At 43.0% G+C, this 22,500-nt stretch overlaps 1 protein-coding gene across 4 annotated transcripts in view; it reads right to left on the bottom strand.

The window, feature by feature from the left end:
* The window catches only part of TBX15 (T-box transcription factor 15), a 134,704-nt gene that overhangs the window by 27,534 nt on the left and 84,670 nt on the right, over nucleotides 1–22,500 (bottom strand). For all 4 annotated transcript variants that reach the window (XR_008715621.1, XM_055584598.1, XM_055584597.1 and 1 more), the window contains exon 6: nucleotides 11,730–11,794. Coding sequence is in view for 3 of the 4 variants with exons in the window: in XM_055584598.1 (XP_055440573.1) it covers nucleotides 11,730–11,794 (65 nt within the window). In the remaining variant the exon portion in view is untranslated. The remainder of the gene's footprint in view (nucleotides 1–11,729; nucleotides 11,795–22,500) is intronic.

Raw genomic sequence — 22,500 nt, 5'->3', positions numbered from 1 at the left:
TATCTATTCAAAGTTTATACTAAGCAATGACATGTTGTTTACTTATTCATCATCATTATATCCCAGTTTTTAAAACTTCATCTCAAGGGTTTTAAAAGTGAATTCATTCTCTAATAGATAAAAAAAAGTAGTCTTAGGTAACCTACATGTCATTAACATGTTCCACATGGTGGGCCTCAGAGGGTCTGCTAAACACTAGAGACCTGATGTCATCTCTGAAGCTTCCAATCAAAGATGATCAAATTGGCCAGTGTCCCCATCTTGCTTACTTTCCCCTCTTTGCTCCAGTGACAACAGAGACCATATCTAAACCCACTTTGTTCAGTCATTTGGCTGTAATCACCTCTCTGATTTCCAGGCCTCTCCTCTTTAGACATTTCCGTCTGCTCACTGGCCAAGCCAACAGCACACACTGAAGAGGAGGGAGAAAGGGAAAGCGAAGAAGCAAGTCAATGAGCTCTTCTGTAAATTGATGATGCCTTGAGATCAACTGATTTGGAAAAACAGCCAAAGTGAAAAGAAATAGTCTTCCAATCTTCTCATTCCAAAAAAAAAAAAAGTGAGACCATCCCTTTGCTGCTGCTGCTGCTAAGTCGCTTCAGTCGTGTCCGACTCTGTGTGACCCCATAGACGGCAGCCCACCAGGCCCCGCCGTCCCTGGGATTCTCCAGGCAAGAATACTGGAGTGGGTTGGCATTTCCTTCTCCAATGCATGAACGTGAAAAGTGAAAGTGAAGTCGCTCGGTCATGTCTGACTCTTAGCGACCCCATGGACTGCAACCTACAAGGCTCCTCCGTCCATGGGATTTTCCAATCAAGAGTACTGGAGTGGGGTGCCATTGCCTTCTCCGCCATCCCTTTGAGGTTTATCAAATATTTGATGATTATAATAATTACAACTACATTCATAACCTGTCAGATAACACATCTATGCATAGTTTCTGTTTTTTATTTATCTTCAGATAGAAAATTATTTTTTATTTCTTTCATTTATTTTCTTGGTAATTCTGACATCTTACTCTTTGCTGGTGATTCCATTAACAAGGGGAACTTATGCTAGGGATTGTTAAGATAACTGATTAGCTCTCAATAGAAGACAGTCAAGGACTAACGGAAGTCTACTGAGATGGGGTCTTGAAGTCAAAAAGAGGTTATTCAATCAGGAAAACAATTATGTGCTAGTTTCAAGAGATATAAAGGCAAAAAACACCCCCAGGGTCTTTACTCTTAAGGAGAATTCTGCTCAATAAAAAGATAATGACCTGTAAATTACTGATTTCTGAACTGTGTGACACATGCTATACTGGAGATATGCAGAAGATGCCATGAGGCCCTGAGCACGATGTCTTGAATACACCTGGAAAACGCAAGTGCAGGGGGCTGTTCCATAAAAGGCCAGTTATTTAAGCTTAATATTATAGGGCACTCAGTAGTTTTTCACACAGATAAGAGGAAGAAAGAGCTTTCACAGTAGAGTTAATAGTATATGCACAGACTTGGAGGCATGGAAAAGAAGATGTATTCTAGGAACTGAAAATAGTTCAGGGTGACTGGAGTTCCAAGTGCAAGATGAGGAGGGTGGAGGATGTGGGGGCCAGACACCATGAGTATTTATTCCATGTTAGGTTCTTGGGTTATATCCCATGGTCGATACTGTGCTTCAGAACTCTTTTCCTTTCTCCTCCTGTTCCAACATTTGAAAAGACACAAAACTAGAATGTTCTGTTTTCTCAAGTCTAATTACCACATGTCAACTTACTAATCCTTTTTCTTAGACTGTCCTTGGTCCACTGTGGTCAGGTCAAACCTTCCACATGTCCTTCTCCTTCACTAGACCTGGAATCTTCTCCTACATTAAGATTCCTCAGGGTATTTGTTCTCCAGGGATAGTCTTAAAGACCTCCCAATGAAAGTCTGCAAATTGGCAAAGAAGCCATCATTCAAAACTAGGAATAAAACTACCATATGACCCAGCAATTCCACTACTGGGCATATACCCTGAGGAAACCATAATTGAAAAAGACATATGTACCTGAATGTTTATTGCAGCAGTGTTTACAACAGCCAGGACATGGAAGCAACCTAGATGTCCATTGACAGATGAATGGATAAAGAAGTTGTGGTACATACATACAATGGAATATTACTCAGCCATAAAAAGGAATGCTTTTGAGTCAGTTCCAATGAGGTGGACAAACCTAGAGCCTGTTGCACAGAGTGAAGTAAGAGAAAGACAAATATCATATATTAACGCATATATATGGAATCTAGAAAGACAGTACTGACAATCCTATTTGCAGGTCAGCAAAGGAGACACAGACATAAAGAACAGACTTTCGGACATGGGGAAGGGGGTGGCGCAGGGTAGGGGGAAAGAAGAAGGTGGGATGATTTGAGAGAGTAGCACTGAAACATATACATTACCTTATGTAAAACAGATAAAAAGTGGGAGTTTGATGTATGACACAGGGAACCCAAAGCCAGGGCTCTGTGACAACCTAGAGGGGTGGGATGGGGAGGGAGGCGGGAGGGAGGTTCAAGAGGGAGGGGAATTATGTATACCTATGGCTGATTCAGAGAAGGCAATGGCACCCCACTCCAGTATTCTTGCCTGGAGAATCCCATGGATGGAGGAGCCTGGTAGGCTGCCATCTGTGGGGTCGCACAGAGTTGGACACGACTGAAGCGACTTAGCAGCAGCAGCAGCATGGCTGATTCATGTTGATATATGGCAGAAACCAACACAATATTGTTAAGTAATTATCCTCTAATTAAAATTTTTTTAAAAAACCTCGGCTTTAGGTGTGCAATAAATACATCTACCTGATGAACTGATACTTTACAATGGTTTAAAAGAACAGGTGTCCAGTGGACAGATGATTAGAGTTGAGTTAAAACTGTTCCTTACCCAGGGATTTCCAACATGGGAGTGCTGTAACCACTTGGAGTCTGAATAAGTAGAGTAATGCTAAATTACACAAGGCACAGATTAGCTTACTGGTTAAAAGCACAAGGTCAGGAGCCAGGCTGTTGACCAGGGTTCCAGCTGCAACCCTGCCACTTAACTGGTGCAACCTTGCCAAGTTATATAACCTCACACTCCTAAAGCTCCCTACCTGTAAACTGGAGACACTATTACTCCCTCTTAATTGGTACTTAATAAATGCATACTGATCAGGACTAAATATTTCAACACAAGAGAGAAAATACAATAAAAGCATGATGACCACTGGTCTAACTCAAGTAACAGAAATCCCACCATCTGCTCAGGTTGTGATATGAAACAAGAGAAAACATTCTTATTTAATTGGAATACAAAGCTTTGTCAGCCCTCTGGTTCTGGATCGAATGTGGAAGGATCCGTACGTTTCCTAATTTCGTTTCTCATTCTCTCCTCTAAGAACCAAAAAAACGTGTCCCTCAAGCCTCTGTAGGCCTCATTATCTTGCAGATATTTCAGACTCCAATATGTTAGCCATTAAACAGACGTCACTCTGTTAGATGACACCATCGCTGGGCAAGAGCCATAGATAATAAAACAACTGCCAACTTTCTCTGGCAAACCCACATGGCCAAGAGGACAATAGGGGGAAAGATTCATGACACAGGAGGGAGAACAAATAACAAGGCAGAGAAAAATGTTAAACACTGGCTGAAGGACCGTAAGCCTGGGGACGTGAAAACCAGCTATGGCCTGGATGAACAGGAGGAGTCTGGAAGGATGCTGCTGCCAGAGTCCACTATGAAGCCAGCTACCTTCAGCTGCAGATGCAGCAACGCCTACCAGGGAGTCCAGCACTGATCACTTCCATAGATCTGTTGAATGACACCCGGGCCAGGGATAACAAAAAGAGTATACAAAATCTCCAGGGGCTAGTGAGATTGCCAGGAATGAGCAGGATGAGACTGGCTGGAAAAATACAGCCAAGGGCTCAAGGGAGAACAAACAAAAACTATAGAAATTTAAAGTGAGGGAAACACTTGGAAAGTCCTGCCAATTGAAAGGAAGGCAAGCGGTCAGCTCTTTGGCTCTAAGCTTACCTTCAGGAGTGACAAGGAATCAGAGGTGGACAGGGGCAAGTGTGTCTGCTGACCAGCAAGTGATGCCTGTCGGAGGAGTGTGACACGATTCTCTGGATGCTGTTACTGGCAGATTTGCCAGCTCTAAAAGCAGCTACCTCACTGTACTCAGTCTTACCATCAGTAAAATGGGAAACTCTATACTGATACCAATCAGCTCCGAGGTAAAAGTAGAAAACTTGGACCATGGATACTAAATGAAATGATTACTACTACTATTTATATACTACGATTTGAATGCCTAGAAATAAATATACAAGGTTGAACTGCATGAAATAGCTAATATCTCACCATTTTGACCTACAACTAAGGAAATTTCATATGTTCAGCTGAACAGATAGATACGTGTGTACACAGTATTCGAGATACTTGGTTATACTAGAGAACTCAACTAACAGATTTTAACTGAGACCCACATGCACCTTAACTCCCAAAGAAAAGTTTCTTTTAGAGGATGTGGCCTTGGGGCTAACCTTTTCCCCTTTTTCCTCCTGTTAATTTTCAGCACTCTAATTCCTCATCTCACAGTCCTCTTTCTTGCCAGGAAATGGCTTTCCATTCAGTGAACATGGCCTTGGGACAGCAGCTGCTTAACTGGGGGGACCACAAAAAAACTTTACTCCCAAATACTTTCCCCACCACCACTAGAGATTCCTTCCTTTGCATTAAGTCTCAGCCTCGTTAAGCATCCTCTTCCAGTAAACAGACACATCCATTCCTGTAAGGCAGTCAATGGTTCCATTTTTAGATCACCGTCCCCCAACACATGTAAGGGACACTAGGCACCAGGAAACACTACCACCAGTCACATTCCCAGAAAGCAGCAGTGCTTGCTGGAAACACTCTGAGAATTAGCTCAGACTCAGTACAGGCCCTATTGTGTTTTTAGTGAGGGGCAACCTATTAAACTCAACGTTAAAAAATATTAAGATCATGGCATCTGGTCCCATCACTTCATGGAAAATAGAAGGGGAAAAAGGGAAAGCAGTGACAGATTTTCTCTTCTTAGGCTCCAAAATCAGTATGGACTGTAGTCATGAAATTAGAAGATGGCTTGCTTCTTGGAAGGAAAGCCATGACAAACCTAGACAGCAAATTAAAAAGCAGAGACATCGCTTTGCTGACTAAGGTCCATACTGTCAAAGCTATGGTCTTTTCAGTAGTCACGTGACTACTGAATGGATGTGAGAGTTGGACAGTAAAGAAGGCTGAGCACTGAAGAATTGATGCTTTACAATTATGGTGCTGGAAAGACTCTTCAGAGTCCCTTGGACAGCAAGGAGATCAAACCAGTCAATACTAAAGGAAATCAACCCTGAGTACTCATTGGAAGGACTGATGCTGAAGCCATACTTTAGCCACCTGACACAAAGAGCTGACTCATTGGAAAAGACCCTGATGCTGGGAAAGACTGAAGGCAAAAGGAGAAGAAGGTGGCAGAGGATGAGAAGGTCTGATAGCATGACCGATTTAATAGACGTGAACTTGGACAAACTCTGAGAGAAAGTGAGGGACAGGGAGGCCTGGCATGCTGCAGTCCACAGGGTCACAAAGAATTAGATAAAACTTAGTGACTGAACAACAGTGCAGGCCCTATTGTGTTTTTAGTGAGAGGCAACCTATTAAAGCTACTTTCCCCTGAAAACCAAGCTCCCCATAATATAGGGCCTGCCACTGGCCCTCTCTGACAGTCCCTGCCTTGTGGAATTTGAGTGTCCTGGTTTAAGCCTCCAAGGGCAAACTCCATCGAGACAAAGACACCCTCCCAAAAAAACTGCAACAACTCCCTGGGCTGCAGAAGGGCAACTCCCAGGGGGACCTGTCATGGAAGCACAACAGTGACTCTTGGAGCACCATGCCAGCAAGGGGCATCTGGAGGAAACCACGTCACCTGGGACAAGCCCCCTGTAGTTGTCGTAGACTGTACGGAAGCTGGGAGTATAGGCAAAGGCCAAGGTCAGAGACAGGATGAAGGCTGCTAACAGAGGAGAACCCAGGGTCACACAGTTCACACCACTTCTAAAACAAGTTCACAGAACCTTCATTCCATCGACAGGTCATAATTTTAATCCTCTCCTCTTTGTGTATGTGTTTGCTTTGGAGGAAGTCCCTGGGAACTATATAGATGTTCCCAAACTAACTGAGGCTTTCTGTAAAATCTTATAAAATCCTAACAGGAACAAGGTTTTCACTTTAGATGTTGGCTGAGACCTGCAGAGTCCTCTTTCCTGCTGCTCCTCTGTCTGTCCCCTTTCAAGTGCAAGGTCTCTGCCGTAGCAATGCTCCCTCTAGCTGCGCACATGGGCTCTCCAGGCACGTGGACACATAAGACCTCCCAGGCTGCTTCTCGACTATGAGACTCAGTGCAAAGACTCCTGTTTCTCTTCAGCCTCCTGACCTTTGTCTTTGCTTTGGACAGAGATGCCCACTGGGGTGGTCATCGCCAAAGATGTAATTTTGATCTCTCAGTTTGCTCCTGAATGACCTTTCTCAACCAAAACTTACTCTGCTTGGGCTCATCTTCTGGGAGCCCATCTTCCCTGAGGCTCACACCTCTGGAACTTGCTGGATATTCTCCTTCTTCAGGGAGCCAGGCAGCCCAGACATGCCCTCACTGTACAGGGCCAGTTCAAATGGCCTGAACATTGCTAATCTACAATTAAGCTAAATCAGTGTCTTACCGCAGCAGTCCATCTCAGATTTGAATTAAAATTGCCCTTAGTCTTTCCTACAAAGACTATTTATAGATTCACTCTTTATTCCATTCTTAGCGCCCAAAACCAGCTCCCTACTGTTGTTCTACCTGACTCACCCCTGGTTGGCTTAAGGCTTTCTTACTCCAGAGATCCCAATTTTTAACTTCTCTGCCTCTCATCAACTCTGTTTAATGTCTTGTAACTAAAGGAACAATTATTATTTTACTCTATATACCTGGCACTACAGGGGGAAAAATATAAGAATAAGAACCTGAAAAAGGTAGAGCCCCATCTGCAAGGAGCTTCATTCTAGCAGGGAACAAACAGAGCCCAGGAGCACAGATCACAAGACAAAACTTAACTCAAGCTAAGGGCATCTGTTTTCCCTCAGCAACAAGAAGGTGTTACTGCCTCCTCCTTATGAGGAATCGCCCAGAGGGGATGCTGGATATTGCACCCTGGGCTGGGCCTGCTAAAGGTAAACGCATATTGATGCTTCCACCCAAAGCTGTATTTGGGCTACAGAATTTCTGAGAAATCTAGAAGGAAGAACAACAGAAATAAACAGTCTCCCTCCCATTGCAGAGACAATGCCTGGAAGCAAAATCTGTCAGTGTTTTCACTGCAAAAGGACTAGATGTCTACTACTCTTCTCCATAACATGAACACACACACACACACACACACACACACACTTTGGTAGACACTTCTATTCAGGGACATAATTACATGGGAATGAAAAGTAGGAGCTCCATAAGTAAAGGTCAAAGGGCAGTGACCTTCTCACACTGTAGCGTGTGAATGATGCTTCCTAAAGAAGCAGGAGGAACCACTATGGGCTCTGATGATGTCACAGGGCTGACACAGTGAACTCACTGGGATTCCCACTGGGGTTCTGGAACGCCCAACGGTTATCACCCCTTGTCCTCATTTGAACTCAGAATAAATTTCTGAGAAAGACCTAGGAGCCTGATGCCATGGAGACCAAAACGCCTGTTTTACTATTGATAAAAGTATTTGAAGATGACGGCACAGGTACGAAGGCTGAAAGAGTGTGCTGGAACCCCCTGAAATGAGTTGACTTCCTGCAGGCCTCCTCTGCTGGGCTTACCATGCAATGGGAAGAGCCCCAGATTGCATACTCTCTGCAGGCAAGCAGTCCTAAAGAGTTCCAGACTCAGCAATCACATCCATCACCCTGGTTCCCACTGAGGGGAAGGAGAAAGTGATGGGACTACAAGCCACGAATACTTGTCATAGACCTCTCCTTTCATTCAAATAAGAATGGGAGGACTTCCCTGGTGGCGGCAATGGATAAGAATCTGCCTGCCAATGCGGAAGTCACGGGCTCCACCCCTAGCCCAGAACGATCCCACATGCCACGGAGGAACTAAGCCCATGTGCCACAACTACTAAAGCCCGCGTGCTCTAGGGCCGGTGAGCCACAACTCCTGAAGCTCTCATGGCTACAGCCTGTGCTCCACAGCAAGAAAGACCACCTCAGCGAGAAGCCCGTGCACCGCAAGGAAGAGTAGCCCCGCTCTCCGCAACTAGAGAGAGCCCTTGCAAAGCAGTGAAGACCCAGGGCAGCCAAAGATAAATAAATAAGGATGGGAAATAAGTGTCTTCACAAGAGCTGCCTCAAGTGCTTCTCAAGCCTCAGAGGACGCTGCTGTCACCCTAGCCACGCTCTGTCACCCCAGCACTGGACTGAGAGGTTTATGAGCCTAGGGAGACTCATGAGAGGCTTTTCAAGAGAGTGCAGTGGCAGCTGCGTCCTCCCATCTTTCCTCGTACACGCCCCTCTGGAACCTCAGGATCACACTGGGATTGATGGAGATCGACAAACCTGAACGTGTTTTGGTTTGAGGTCTGGCAATTTCTGTAATTCCACAGTATTCCACAAATGTTTTGTGTTCTACAAAACCAAAAGACACTGGCCAAGCACTTTCCCTCCTAATTTTTAAGCCCATGTGTCTTTAAAGGAAATGTAATCCATATGTTTCGGGTACATTTCTATGCAACTCATCAAACCATGCACGTCTGTATGAGTCATCTGATGTCTAAAATTCATGGGGAAAATCATAGATTCTTAAGAACTCTGTTAGCACAGGAAAGGCCATCAATGAGCCACTGATTAGAAGGTGATGAACTAACTGGATTCTGGTGTTGGCATAGACCACCAGTTCCTGGAGATTTATAAATAATCCTCTATATCCTCACCCATCAATTTTCCCATCTGCCAAACAGCGTTAATAATTCTTGCTGTCATGCTGCAGGCAGCCAGTAAGAATTAAAGTGTGGTTAACAGGCAATTTTGAGCTTCTTAAAGAGAAAATACAGGGACTCCTGTATTTGCCCCAACAAGTTTATTTTAGTCTAGCTTCCCAGGGAGCTGGAGGATAAGAATGGCTTCTACCTTCGCTAATTCATCCCAGTTCCTTCATGACACAGATGACTTCACTTTCATCATATCACAGTTTCAGTTGCTAGGGATGTTCAGCTTGACCTCCTGTCCTCTACTAGGGACCCCTTATTTACAGGAATATGGGCAGTAAATAGGGCTTTCTTTAGTGGCTCAGTCAGTAAAGAATCTGCCTGCAATGCAGGAGACAAGGGTTCAATCCCTGGGTTGTGGAGATCCTCTGGAGACGGGGCGTGGCAACCCACTCCAGGATTCTTGCCTGGAGAATCCCATGGACTGAGAAGCCTGGTGGGCTACAGTCCATAGGGCTACAAAGAGTCGGACACAACTGAAGTGGCTGAGCGCATGCACTCACGCACACACACACAGAGGAGGTAAATGACAAAGTCATGGTGAATAACCTGCATAGACAGCCAGAGAATACTGGTTGATTTATTTGGCAAAGGGAAAGTTCTGGCTACTTGAGTAGGATCTTGAAGTAGAAGAATGATTTTTAGAGAAAGAGCTCTATTCTCCATATCTGTTGAATATAAAATAAGCAAGATTAAACTGCTAGCATGATAAAGCTTGAAGTGCACAGACTTTGATGTGAGGTGGACTTGGGTTATCTTCCCTACTCCCAGATTTACTGTGTGACATTAGAAAAGCTGCTTAAGCTCTCTGAGCCTGTTTCTTCATTGGTAACAAACAGGTTGCCTTAAAGATTAGAACGGAGAAGGCAATGGCACCCCACTTCAGTACTCTTGCCTGGAAAATCCCATGGACGGAGGAGCCTGGTAGGCTGCAGTCCATGGGGTCGCGAAGAGTCGGACACGACTGAACGACTTGGCTTTCATTTTTCACTTTCATGCATTGGAGAAGGAAATGGCAACCCACTCCAGTGTTCTTGCCTGGAGAATCCCAGGGATGGGGGAGCCTGGTGGGCTGCTGTCTCTGGGGTCGCACAGAGTCTGACACGACTGAAGCGACTTAGCAGCAGCAGCAGCAAAAATTAGAAAGAATATAAGTAAAAAGTCTGGAACACAGTAGTGTTCAATAACAGATAACTTCTATAATTACTGATATTACTGAAAACAGCCTGCAGGTTTTAATACGACATAATAAAGAATTTCCATGCTATCAGAAATTAATAAATAAGACACTCACATGGGCTAATGAGGATCTCTAGTTCTATTTTCCTGGCATTCTTACAAGGAAGAGCAGTCCATCACTCAGGACAAACATTTGTCTGTCCTAAGCAGTAAGATATTCACCAGCCTTAAGGCAGACACAGGCCATGGCCAAATGATGTGTCAAGGTCCTTTCTAGCCTAGTGAGGAGACAGGAGACCCTCAGGACTTGAACTGAGCTGTTATCGCAATTTTCTAACCAGAGATATATGCTTCATGACACAAGGTCTTAATCTCAAGATTAAAGTGTGCCTCCAATTCCCAGTGCAAGCTCCAGTCCTGGTCAATACACCCTCTCTGTTCTAATTTTCTCTTCTAAGTCATGCCTCTGAAAAACAAGGAATCCAATGGGAAGACAAAACAAAGGGAAAAAGGGGAAAAAAAGAAAGCATTCTTTGGAATGCCAAGAAAATAAACATGAAATGCTGCTGAAGATACAGAAGGAAAGAAAGTAATTGGATAACTAAAGTCACTAGGATTGGTCTCTGGAGACAGATGGTGATGTCTAGAGAAGAAATTCTTAACTTTTTGGTCACAGATATTTTTTGAAAATTTGAAGAAAGCTATGGACCTCTCCCTAGAAAAATGCACACCTGGTCATTCACTCACAACTTTTCCTTCACTATCTGGTAACTCACAAAACCCATGAAATATACATGGACCCCAAATAAACACCTTAAACACCACAGAGGCTTATTTATGAAAGGCCAGCTTCTATTTTGAGCTCCTCTTCACTAACAAGGTTCTCAATAAGCCCAGAAGGCAGAGGCCCAAAAAGGAGGCAACAGGAAACATCTTACAAGCATGTTCTTGACTTGACCATTGGGCACGGAATAGAAACCATTCTTCATTAGCTACATTTTGAAAACAAAGGCCTTTGTCTTATTTTAAAGACTCATTAACAGGAAGGCATTTTCCTTAGGCTATTCCACTAACTGGGCTTCCCAGGTTTCACTAGTGGTAAAGAAGCCAGCCACCTGCCAATGCAGGAGACACAAGAGACAAGAGTTCAATCCCTGGATGGGGAAGATCCCCTGGAGGAGAGCGTGGCAACTCACTCTAGTATTCTTGCCTGGAGAATCTCAGGGACAGAGGAGCATGGCGACAGAGTGCTACAGTCTGTGGGGTCACAGTCAGACACGACTGAACACAAGCACAAATTACAAACAAAGAACTGAATAATTCAACCTTTGGGAGGCAGCTTTTTGATTCCTGAACAACTACCCATTTCTCTTGGCCTGCATCTGTCTAGCGTGCAAATGTTCTCCAAAAAGCAGGAGCCAGAGCCACCAATGGGGTGTGGGGAAAATAACGCCACATAGAAAAGAAAGGTCAGTGAGTCTTATCCAGTTTGCTCACCTGTTTCTTCCAGAATCTCTGAATCCTTTAGCAAAAGGGTTTCGGTCAATTTTTAATCTGGTGATCTGGAAACAAACAAAAAAGGATGAACTGTATTTATATTAACTGATTTCTTTTTTGGTTGCTCCTAGAAAGTTAACAAAAATCACACGGTGAACAACAGCTGTTATTTTTATTTAACTTCCTTTTAGTTTGAGATTTAGATTGAAGTTGACATAGGACTTGGGCCTGGCACACAGATGTCTGACCCACCTGACCCACTTCTTCCTAAAAACCAAGGTCTTCCCAGTATGTGACTCTGTAAACTCTCTTCTGCTCACCTTCCTTGCCCCCAAATGGTGATAAATCATTTGCCCAGACAAACAAAGGTATCCAAATGGAAAACCGGACAATGGTCAGATACAAGACACACAAGAAGTACCTGAAAAGTGCTTGTTAAATGAATGAGTAAATGAATGAGTGAGCAAGTGAGTGAAGAATGAATGAATGGATTCAGTCAATCCAATCAGGTGCAATTAGACTACCAGACAACCTGCCTCAGCCTGACAGAACCAAATAATTGCCTGCATTTCCTGTTCCACTTAAGCTGTGCCTTTTTTGCCTTTGTGTATTGCTCATCTGATATGACCTAAAATGATCTTGTAGACAACACAAAAAAGTAGCTAGACTTTTGTCAAGGCTGCACCCAAAGAAAAATCTAGAAATGGAGGACGGGATGAGGCAGGATGCAGGGCATCTACTCAGTCTCTTAAGTCCCATAAGTTAATCAAAAGAAACAAAGAAGCAGCTTCATAAGGCTGAGCAAATCCAGTGCAAACAATTGTAACCCAAGTTGGATGGGTCTTTAGGAGTCATCTGGTTCAACCACCACTCAGCACAAGATTCCCCCTCAACTGCATTCTATCTTCATCCCCTCCCATTCTGCCTCGGTGTATAATACCCTATTGCCTTCAGACCAGAACAGGCCTGACCAACAAATTCCATCTGCGCTCTTGTGTTTCTGCCTTTAATCTTTGTCATGGGAGGCATTTTGATATCTTCTGTCTGAACCGGATGGTAATGACTCACTACATTCAAACAACAGAGACTTAGAGGTGGGGCCTAGAAAGCTCAGGAAAGGAGGAAAGTCATCCTCAATGGTAATTCTAGAATTAAGGAAATTTCATTTTTAAGATCATCTTCCCATTTCTTTTTTTTACCTTTTTAAAATTCATTTATTTTGTAAAATGAATTTTAAAATTAATTCATTTATTTTTTAACTGGAGGATAATTTCTTTACAATGTTGTGTTGGTTTCAGCTTTACAACAACACGAATCAGTCACAGTTATATATATATATATATATATCCCCTCCCTCTTGAGCCTCCTGTCCCCTTCCCATCCCACCCCTCTAGGTGGTCAAAAAATGAATTTGAGTCAGTTGAACTGAGGTGGATGAACCTAGAGCCTGTTATACAGACTGAAGTAAGTCAGAAAGAGAAATACAAATACTGTATAGTAATGCATATATATATATGGAATCTAGAAAAATAGTACTGATGAGCCCATCTGTAGGGAAGGAATGGAGATGCAGACATAGGGAACAGACTTAGGGACATCTTCCCATTTCTGATCACAGCAGAACTTATCACTAGGACGTCTGAACAGTGTTTCTTACATTGCAAATCTTTCCAGGTCCCTCTTCTGTCTCCCTTTGTCACAACAGAATTTCCTAAAGCCACAGTCTGAAGGTCTTTAAAATACAATGTGAGATTCTGAAAAAGAGACTCTGCCTTGAAAGTACCAAAGTTTATTTTTTTCCCCCTAAACATTCCTTGCTTCGGAGTGGCACACTAATAATGTAGCACTAATAATGAAGCAAAAGCAATTTCACATCTATTTTATAGACCAGAGCAGGAGCCCAGAGCTTGGGCTTTCTAAAGTCTAGTGTCTGCCCTGCGAGTACTGTATTGACTTTTAAGACTGTCACTGCTTTTCTGTTTTTGACTTAAAATCAGTTTTCTTCCTCCATACTACATAGCAATAAACCACACACCATATTTTCTTTTCAAGTTGGAGTTATAATATTTTATATTCTCTTTCAAGTTGGCTTATCCTGTCCGACTCATTTACGATAGCAGCTTGTGATATATGATTGCGCTGCTGTGTTTTGGGGGCACAGACCCCTGTAAATATAATGACATTCTATTTAATGGGCCTGGGAGAAACGGTTGAAAACCTGTTTCCCACAGTTCCCTGTATCTCAGGCCAAGGAGTCTGCATGGAGATTTAATAGACAAATACCACCAAATGTTAGGAAATACAACACTTTTCTACTTGTTTCAGTTTTTAATGTGGGATTTAGAGAGTTTTATGAAGAGAGTGATGGTGCTACTCCTTATTCATTTATTATCAAGGGTTTTCCAGGTGGTGCAGTGGTAAAGAATCCGCCTGCCAACGCAGGAGCTGCGAGAGACACAGGTTTGATCCCTGGGTCAGGAAGATCCCCTGGAGAAGGAAATGGCAACCCACTCCAGTGTTATTGCCTGGGAAATCCCATGGACAAAGGAGTCTGATGGGCTACAGTCCATGGGGCTACAAAGAATCAGACACGAGTGAGCATACACATTGCATTACATTTGTGTGCAAAACCATGTGACCGGTTGCAATTGCAGAGTGGTGGACAGTCAGTACTGTGTATCATCTGTGTCTTCCCCAATAAAGCTTATCTTCAAGGAGAAAAAAGAAGATATATATATGTATTAATAATTACAACAAAAAACAAAAAGTTATAAGGTTTCGAATAAAGGCAAAGTGCCATAAGAGCTTAGAGGAAGTAATAATTGCTTCAAGCTAGCAGAAGGGCTCCCAGGTTTCACCTTAGAGGAAGCATGTAAGCCAAGCTGGGAAGGATGCATGGGATTTTAATGAAATCTGCAAAAAGGGGAGAAAGGAACAAGGGAAGCATTTAAGAATAAAGCTCTTACGTAAGTCATAAAACTGAAGTGGGAAAGAACGAAGCATTTGTTTTGGCTGCATTGGTCTCAGTTGCATCATGTGAGATCTTTGTGGCGGTGTGCGGACTTTCTAGTCGTGCATACACCTAGTTGCTCTGTGGCATGTGGGATCATAGTTCCTTGATTGGGAACCAAACCTACATCCCCTGTACTGGAAGGCAGATTCTCAACCAGCAGACCACCAGAGAAGTTCCAGAATGAAACATTTGTAAGAATCACTGAAGAGTCTGATGTAACCGGAGCACAAGGTACAAGAAGAGAACGTGAGAGAGAAAACTGAGAGGCTGACCTCAGGCCACATCATGAAAAGCCTTTACTACCCTGCAGACATTTAGTTACCCTGTAGGCAGAAGAGAGCAATATTAGCTATCCACACCAATGTATGACCCCGATTAATGCTTATGCCAACAATTTTGGCTATGGGTGAGTTTCCCAGGTGGTTCAGAGATAAAGAATCTGCCTGCCAACTCAGGATATGTGGGTTCTATCCCTGGGTCAGGAAGATCCCCTGGGGGAGGAAATGGCAACCCACTCCAGTATTCTTGCCTGGAGAATCTCATGGACAAAGGAGCTTGAAGGGGTCGCAAACATTCAGACACGACTGAGCATGCGCACACACACAAATATCAAGGGTAACATGGACAGTATTTTGGAGGAGTAAATCAATGTATTCACAACATCGATAATCCCATAGTTCCCATATCAAGAGCCACCTGGTAGATTCAGTATAGTGGATGCTAAGTCACTTCAGTTGTGTCTGACTCTCTGAGACCATATGGACCATATAGCCCACCAGGCTTCTCTGTCCATGGGATTCTCCAGGCAAGAGTACTGGAGTAAGTTGCCATTTCCTTCTCCAGATTCAGTATAGAAAGGGATGCAAATGACAGCTTGCTGTCCTACATAAGGAAAGATGTGACATGAGATGAATTTTCATCAGGTAGAAAAAGAAGTAAAAAAAACCCTCCCTTTCTACTCCAGTGGGACATGAGAAAAGAGGTGACAGACAAAAGAAAAGCAAGTAGTTAGGTTTACATGTGCTTTTGCTCTCTACTCAAACTAAAATCCAGGGGCAGGGCTGGGGAGACTCAGAGGCACACTGGCAGGTCACCTCCATACACACACGGGGTGGCTGCACCAACACAAATACAGAAGAGGCCTGAGTTAGGATTCCCGAGCCTTCCATGGCCCTTCTGCAGTGGGTCAGGGTCTCAGAGGAGAAGGCAGGGTGACCTTGACGCAGAGGTGCTGCAGTCCAGACAAGAGCCAGAGGACCTAGATGAAACCTGAGGTGGAGCCGAGCTATCCAGGGAAGCCCGGGAGGTCTGACTGAGGCAGGAACACAAAAGCACAAGTTGAACAGTCTCCTGTTGGTAGAGCATATCAACACAAGGAACCCAAGGACCAGCCCAGACCTGGCCCCAGGCCACACCCCCCGGCAGAGGCCAGTGAGGACCAGAGGACAGCACAGGGACCCCCAAGCAACCACAAAGGGGACTCATAAACCCCAGTGCACCCATCCCTGCCCATGCACTGTACATCTGGAGTAGCAGGGAAGGCTCGTTTGAATACTTCATGATCAGCCATACCCTTAATGGTGTTTATTTATTATGATCAAATAGGACTGCCGACCTCTGCCTTCCCATCTTAGTTAGACCAGGTCACTGTCGTCTTTTGACTAAACTACTCTAAATACCGTTCAAACTAATCTCTCCTCTTCCACTCTTGTGTGCTAAGTCACCTCAGTCATGTCTGACTCTTGGCAACCCTATGGACTGTAGCCCGCTAGGCTCCTCTGTGCATGGGAATTCCCTAGGCAAAAATACTGGAGTGAGTTGCCATGCCCTCCTCCAGGGGATCTTCCTGACCCAGGGATTGAACCTGCATCTCTTATGTCCCTGTCCAACCTCTTCTCTTCCCTCAGCAACCAAAGTCATCTTTGTTAACACATAGTCAGACCATGTCATTCTTTCAGTGCTTACCACTGGACTCAGAATTCAATCCAAGCTCTGCCTGGCCTTGCAGGGTCAGCATGCCCTGGCTCCTGCCTGCCTCTCCATCCCTCCCCATTGTTCCCTAACTCTGGTCCACAGGCTCCAGGCAAACTGAGCTGCTCTCAGAGTTGGAACGTGTCAAGCTCTTTCCCTGCTCAGACCCCTCACATGCATTCTGTGCTGTGCTTAGTCGTTCCAGTTGTGTCCAACTCTTTGCAACCCCATGGACTATAGCCCATCAGGCTCCTCTGTCCATGGGATTCTGGCAAGAATACTGGAGTGGATTGCCATTGCCACTCCATTCTCCAGGGGATCTTCCCAACCCAGGAACTGTACCCGGGTTTCCCTAATTTCAGGCAGATTCCTTACCATCTGAGCTACCAGGGAAACCCATTCTACCCCCAGACTAAAATGTTTTCTTCTCTACTTTTCATATAACTGCCTCCTCACCCTAAGTCTCAATCCAAATGTTAACCTCCTGAGAGAGGTCTTCCTTGATTACCCCTCCAATATAGGGTTCTTCTGCCATTCTCTTAACTACACTTTCTTTATTTTTCCCAAATTATATATAATTTATTTGGGTTTTTTCCCACATAAATCAATTATTTAAAAGGGATATTGAAGAATTGATAAATTCTCTTATATTTTTCTCATAGCTAGTTTATCTCCCATCGATTGTAGTGGTAAATCAAAATTTGCACTTAGCCTAACATTATAATATGCAGGTTACAATTAAATAAAATGAAATTTATTTTCAACAATATTAAAGATATATTTTATTATTTACAACAGCATCCATAAAGATTTGGGAGGAAAATATATATCTATATATTATAGATAGATATATGTAAATATAGATGTGGGTTCAATCCCTGGTTAGGAAGATCCCCTGGAGGAGGAAATGGCAACCCACTCCAGTATTCTTGCCTGGATAATCCCATGGACAGAGGAGCCTGGTGGTCTACAGTCTACAGGGTCGCAAAGAGTCAGACATGATTGAGCGTGCATACAGCCACAGCCAGCCAAGATGACATGCTATTTGTGTTCAATGAATGCATAGAGTGAGGGAGTGAATGAATTTCATTCATTGGTGAAACAGAAATCACCAGTCCCAAAGCCATAATAAACCTTAGAGAATATAGACCAAACAACTCCCCCAATCCTATTTGCTTTCACTATAGGGATTACAGACAAAAATCTTAAATGCCTTTCCCATCAGAACAAGGTCTATTAGTAACTTCCATTGTAACTAAAGCTATTCTACAGCAGTTGTGTTCAAACTTGGTCCAATGATAATGAGGCAATGTGGAAAATACAGGGGTTATGGAAGCATTTTTCTTCACTGATTTTCTTTCCATAACCTTATACTGATTTGTGTAGTCTGAGTTATTGAAGACAATGGCACATAAGGGGGTGGTTATGGCTTGCCACTATTCATTTTAATCATTTTCCCTCACTGTTTTGCCTAGTAACATAGATGTAGTTAATAAATCAGGTATACCTCACCATGCACAGTGCAGACATAAAGAACACAACCTACAAAGAAAATCTGAATATCCTCAGTATAATTTCACCAGACCAAGGCTCAAAGGGACTTCCCTCATTAACATACTCTTATTTTTTTTACCAGATTGCTTGAAAAGTATTCCATAAGGATAAAAAAATTTTAATCCAATATGAACAAAAATTCTATACTAATTTGATTGCAAAGTTAAGGCAAAACTGGCTCAGTAGTTTGGGGTATAATGAGTGGCTCAGAATCCTATTGGATTTGCTTACACAAGCCTGGCCTGGCTGTGGTTTCATGTAGCCAATTCTCATCAAGAAATAAGACTGTGTGACCTGAGGAAGACAGGGCTGTGCCATTTTGAAATCTAGTTTCCTATTTGGAGGGGAAAAAAAAAATCAAGGTTTAGCAGTCTTTTTCCCTTAGAGAGGACAAAGACTCTGCTATGGAAATTTCCTGCTAATTCCATGAGGACATATATTGGCATTAGCTTCTTCCAAGAAAAAGCATTAAGGGTAGAATCATCTTTATTCCCACTTCTACCCTCTTGTCCTTCTCGATGAGAGTCTGGGCATCGTGTACTTTTCTCTCTGCCATGGGCCTGCCAAGTTGGCGCTCCAAGAGCAAATAACAGCAATAATAACTTCAGTATGTTAGCAGCCCTGGGAGTCTATGTGTCAGTCAGCAAGGGTGAGTAGAGAGAATGGGCAAGAAAAGCATCAATTATTTCATGAGAAAAGAAACTCTTTCTTCACATGCCACTCCTATTTTTATGCAAAGAAGCAGAATCACAGATACTTCAGGAACCTGGTAGTAGAGGTATGTTGTCATGTTCTAAGCATATAGTCAGCGCTGCATGGACTATAAATAGCTTAGAATTATGGAGATGGAAGAGTCTTTCCTTCTAATTAGTGGTTTCAGTTTTAGGGCATCCCCGGTGGCACAGTCGGTAAAGAATCTGCCTGCAATACAGGAGACATGGGTTCGACCCCTGGGCTGGGAAGATCCCCTGGAGGAGAAAATGGCAACCCACTCCAGTATTCTTGCCTGGGTAATCCATGGACAGAGGAGTCTGGTGGGCTACAGTCCATGGGGTTGCAGGAGTCGGACATGACTTAGTGACAAAACCACTGGCACCATGGAGATGGAAGGGTCCTTCCTCCTAATTAGTGGTTTCAGGGCTTCAAAATGCCACAGGCTAATTCCAAAACCTCCCCTTCCACCATGTGAAGGATCAATATTGATATTGCAATTTTTTATTCTACCAAATAAAGAGAATTAATAGCTCCCCACTATCTCTTCCTGCCATCACTATTTCTTAAAATAAATGACATTTTAATAACACATTGAAGCCCCAAAAGACAAAATAACTTGCTCAAAGTGACACAGGGAAGCTAGTGGAAAACGTAGGACTAAAATCCAGGTCTGCAAATGTCTAGCCCTTTGCTGTATGTGGAGCAATGCACTGCCTTTCCCTAGGACGGCTGGACAACAGTTCACTTCAATTCCATCCCCTCCACTCTCCTTCCTGCTGTGTGCTCCTCCGGACAAGTCCCTGAGAACAATGAGAATCTATCCCTGACTCTTTGCTCTTTCCTTACTCATAGCCCTCCCTAACCCTTCCCTTAAAAAAAAAATATGAAGTAAACAACTTTGCTTTAAGGTATTATTTGTTCTCAATCTAGAAGGCTGAGGAAATAAAACCACAGTAATCACTGAATGCAGCTCACAAAAGAGAACAGTTTATGCTACCCAGCATCTTCATGACAAGTTTGAAAACTATTGGTACATAACAGATCTGCCTTATAGGATGCAGCCCTCTAGATTCCTGGGGGAGAGACCCAAGGTTAGTTTGCTTTATTAGAAGGCACTGTGTTATATTAAATCATATCTACACAGCCAAAGGGAATGTTAAACAATCATGCTTATTGATTTATCCAGGGAATGGAGGCTTGTTAAACAGGCAAAAGCCATTATCTGGATTTTAAAATGGGTGGAATTGAGTATGACTCATCTATTTCGAATGTCAGCACATCATGAATTCACCAACGTGACATGAGAACAGAGAGATCAAAGTAGTTACCTATTGAATATAATTCCTTCGAGAGCCCATGTACCTCCTCCAGTCCCCAAGAATCCTCTTTCTCCTTAATAAGAAATTTATTCTTTAAAATTGCCTCTATTCCCCCATTATCTTTCATGCCTGTGCAGACCCAGGCATTTAGCAATATAGGCTGACTACTATTAATTAGATGCCAGGTTTATGTCAGTGACAGTACATGTCCCCTCATCTAGTCCTAATAAGGTCAGGACACTTTCAGGCCAGGAAACACAAGATGAGAGGAAAACACAAATTGTTTGACCTTGCTCAAGGTCACACAATTTGCCAATAAAAAGGTAGAAACCAAACAGATAGGTTTACTACCAAATCCCATGATCTTAGTCATAACATCCTACCCCCGCCAAACTACCATTGCCCCTATTCAAGTCCATACGTGGGCTACCCTGGTGCCTCAGTTGGTAAAGAATCTGCCTGCAATACAGGAGACTCAGGTTTGATTCCTGGGTTGGGGAAATCCCCTGGAGAAGGGAATGGCTACCAATTCCAGCATTCTGACCTGGAGAATTCCATGGACAGAGGAGCGAGGCAGGCTACAGTCCATGGGGTCACAAAGAGTCAGAAACGACTGAGCAAAGTTCACTTTCTCTTTCAAGTGCAGATATAGGCAAAATATTTATATGAGTAGAATGTACTCAGATGCTGGAACATTGTCTATGAAATGCAGAGGAACTGAACGAGATTTCATGCTCATGCTTGGTTTTCTTTCATTGTCTAGTGAGTTGTCGAGTTTTAGCTTTAGCTTGGGTTACAGTACTGACTCTCCTGGCCTCTAGAATGGATCTCCGTGAGGCAGTGGAAGGGTCATTCAACAGTGTTCTACTTTGCTCTACAAGCTACATTCTAGAGTCATATTTATTGCCACGTCTCTCCACCTGCACGAGAAAGTAATAACTAAAATGATGGCTGGTGTAGTCTTGGAAAAAGTTCAATTATTCAAAGAACTTCTATTTCCCCTCTTCTGTAATACAATTAATCCCAAAGTCCCAACTGCTCCAAAAGTCATGTTGATACTGCTGCTCTATCTTGTATAAGAGCTTAAGAAATCTCGATTATTAAAGTTTTTTGTAAGAACCCTCCATGGCCTCTGCAATTTTACTATCTGAGGGGTTTGAGAGAGTTTAAACAATTTTAAATAGCGCTCATCGCAAAGTAAAGCCCTTCTGCTGCTGCTGCTGCTGCTAAGTCGCTTCAGTCATGTCCGACTCTGTGCGACCCCATAGACAGAAGCTCACCAGGCTCCCCCTGGGATTCTCCAGGCAAGAACACTGGAGTGGGTTGCCATTTCCTTCTCCTTCTACTTGAGATCAAATACAGCATCTAAGAGGAAAGTCTGAAGTTGGGAACACTTTACAGCTGCTGAGAAAGTGCAACAACCATATAGTACTTAACCTTTGTCTGACTAAGGGATTGTTGTGTATCAAATTCCTCTAAGATAAAAAGTATCCAAGGAATCTTACCAGGATGTACTATGAAAGGTAGAAAAAGTTTCTATATGAACTGAAGATTGTGTAACATACCTTCACCTGCCTGGCACATAGTAAGCCCTCAATAAATATTTAGGGAATGAAGCTTTCCTATTTCTTTCTTTGTTAGAGCACAGTGCCCAATATAAAAGGTATTGAGTTCTATAGTATAAGTCCATTTTGCTCCAAGCAGGCCCAAAACAAAAGTATGCAGAGTTTCAAGTAAAATAAACAAGCAAAAAAATCTTTGTTTTGGAAAAGAATTCACTGCAGGATCCTATTAATTAGACAATTTACCAAAATGTGAAATACCATCTAACTTACAAAATGAGGTTCATATGTAACTTTTAGAGAACTGCATAAAGTGAGACAACTTGTAAATCCATCAAGTCATTCTCTTAAAAAAAAAAAAAAAAAAAGAATGGTTTTTAGAAATGCCCACAGTAATCCTAGACTTGGCCTCTCTCTTCCTCTCCCCCACCAACTAGCTAATTTCTATGTGTGTTTCAACAACAGAAAAAGCTTCAGTTCTTCCAGGAAAACTTCCCTCATTTCCCACACCAAAGAAAAACAAACAAATAAACAAACCAAACCAATACAAAAAAACACCCTGTCCACTTCTCTGTTATTCCACTGTATTATCATTATATATTTATGTATCTTTCACTCAACTTAAACTCTTCTTTGCT

The sequence above is a fragment of the Bubalus kerabau genome, chromosome 6, assembly GCF_029407905.1.
Source record: "Bubalus kerabau isolate K-KA32 ecotype Philippines breed swamp buffalo chromosome 6, PCC_UOA_SB_1v2, whole genome shotgun sequence".
Lineage (NCBI taxonomy): Eukaryota > Metazoa > Chordata > Mammalia > Artiodactyla > Bovidae > Bubalus > Bubalus kerabau.
This window is presented reverse-complemented; position numbering and strand designations above follow the sequence as displayed.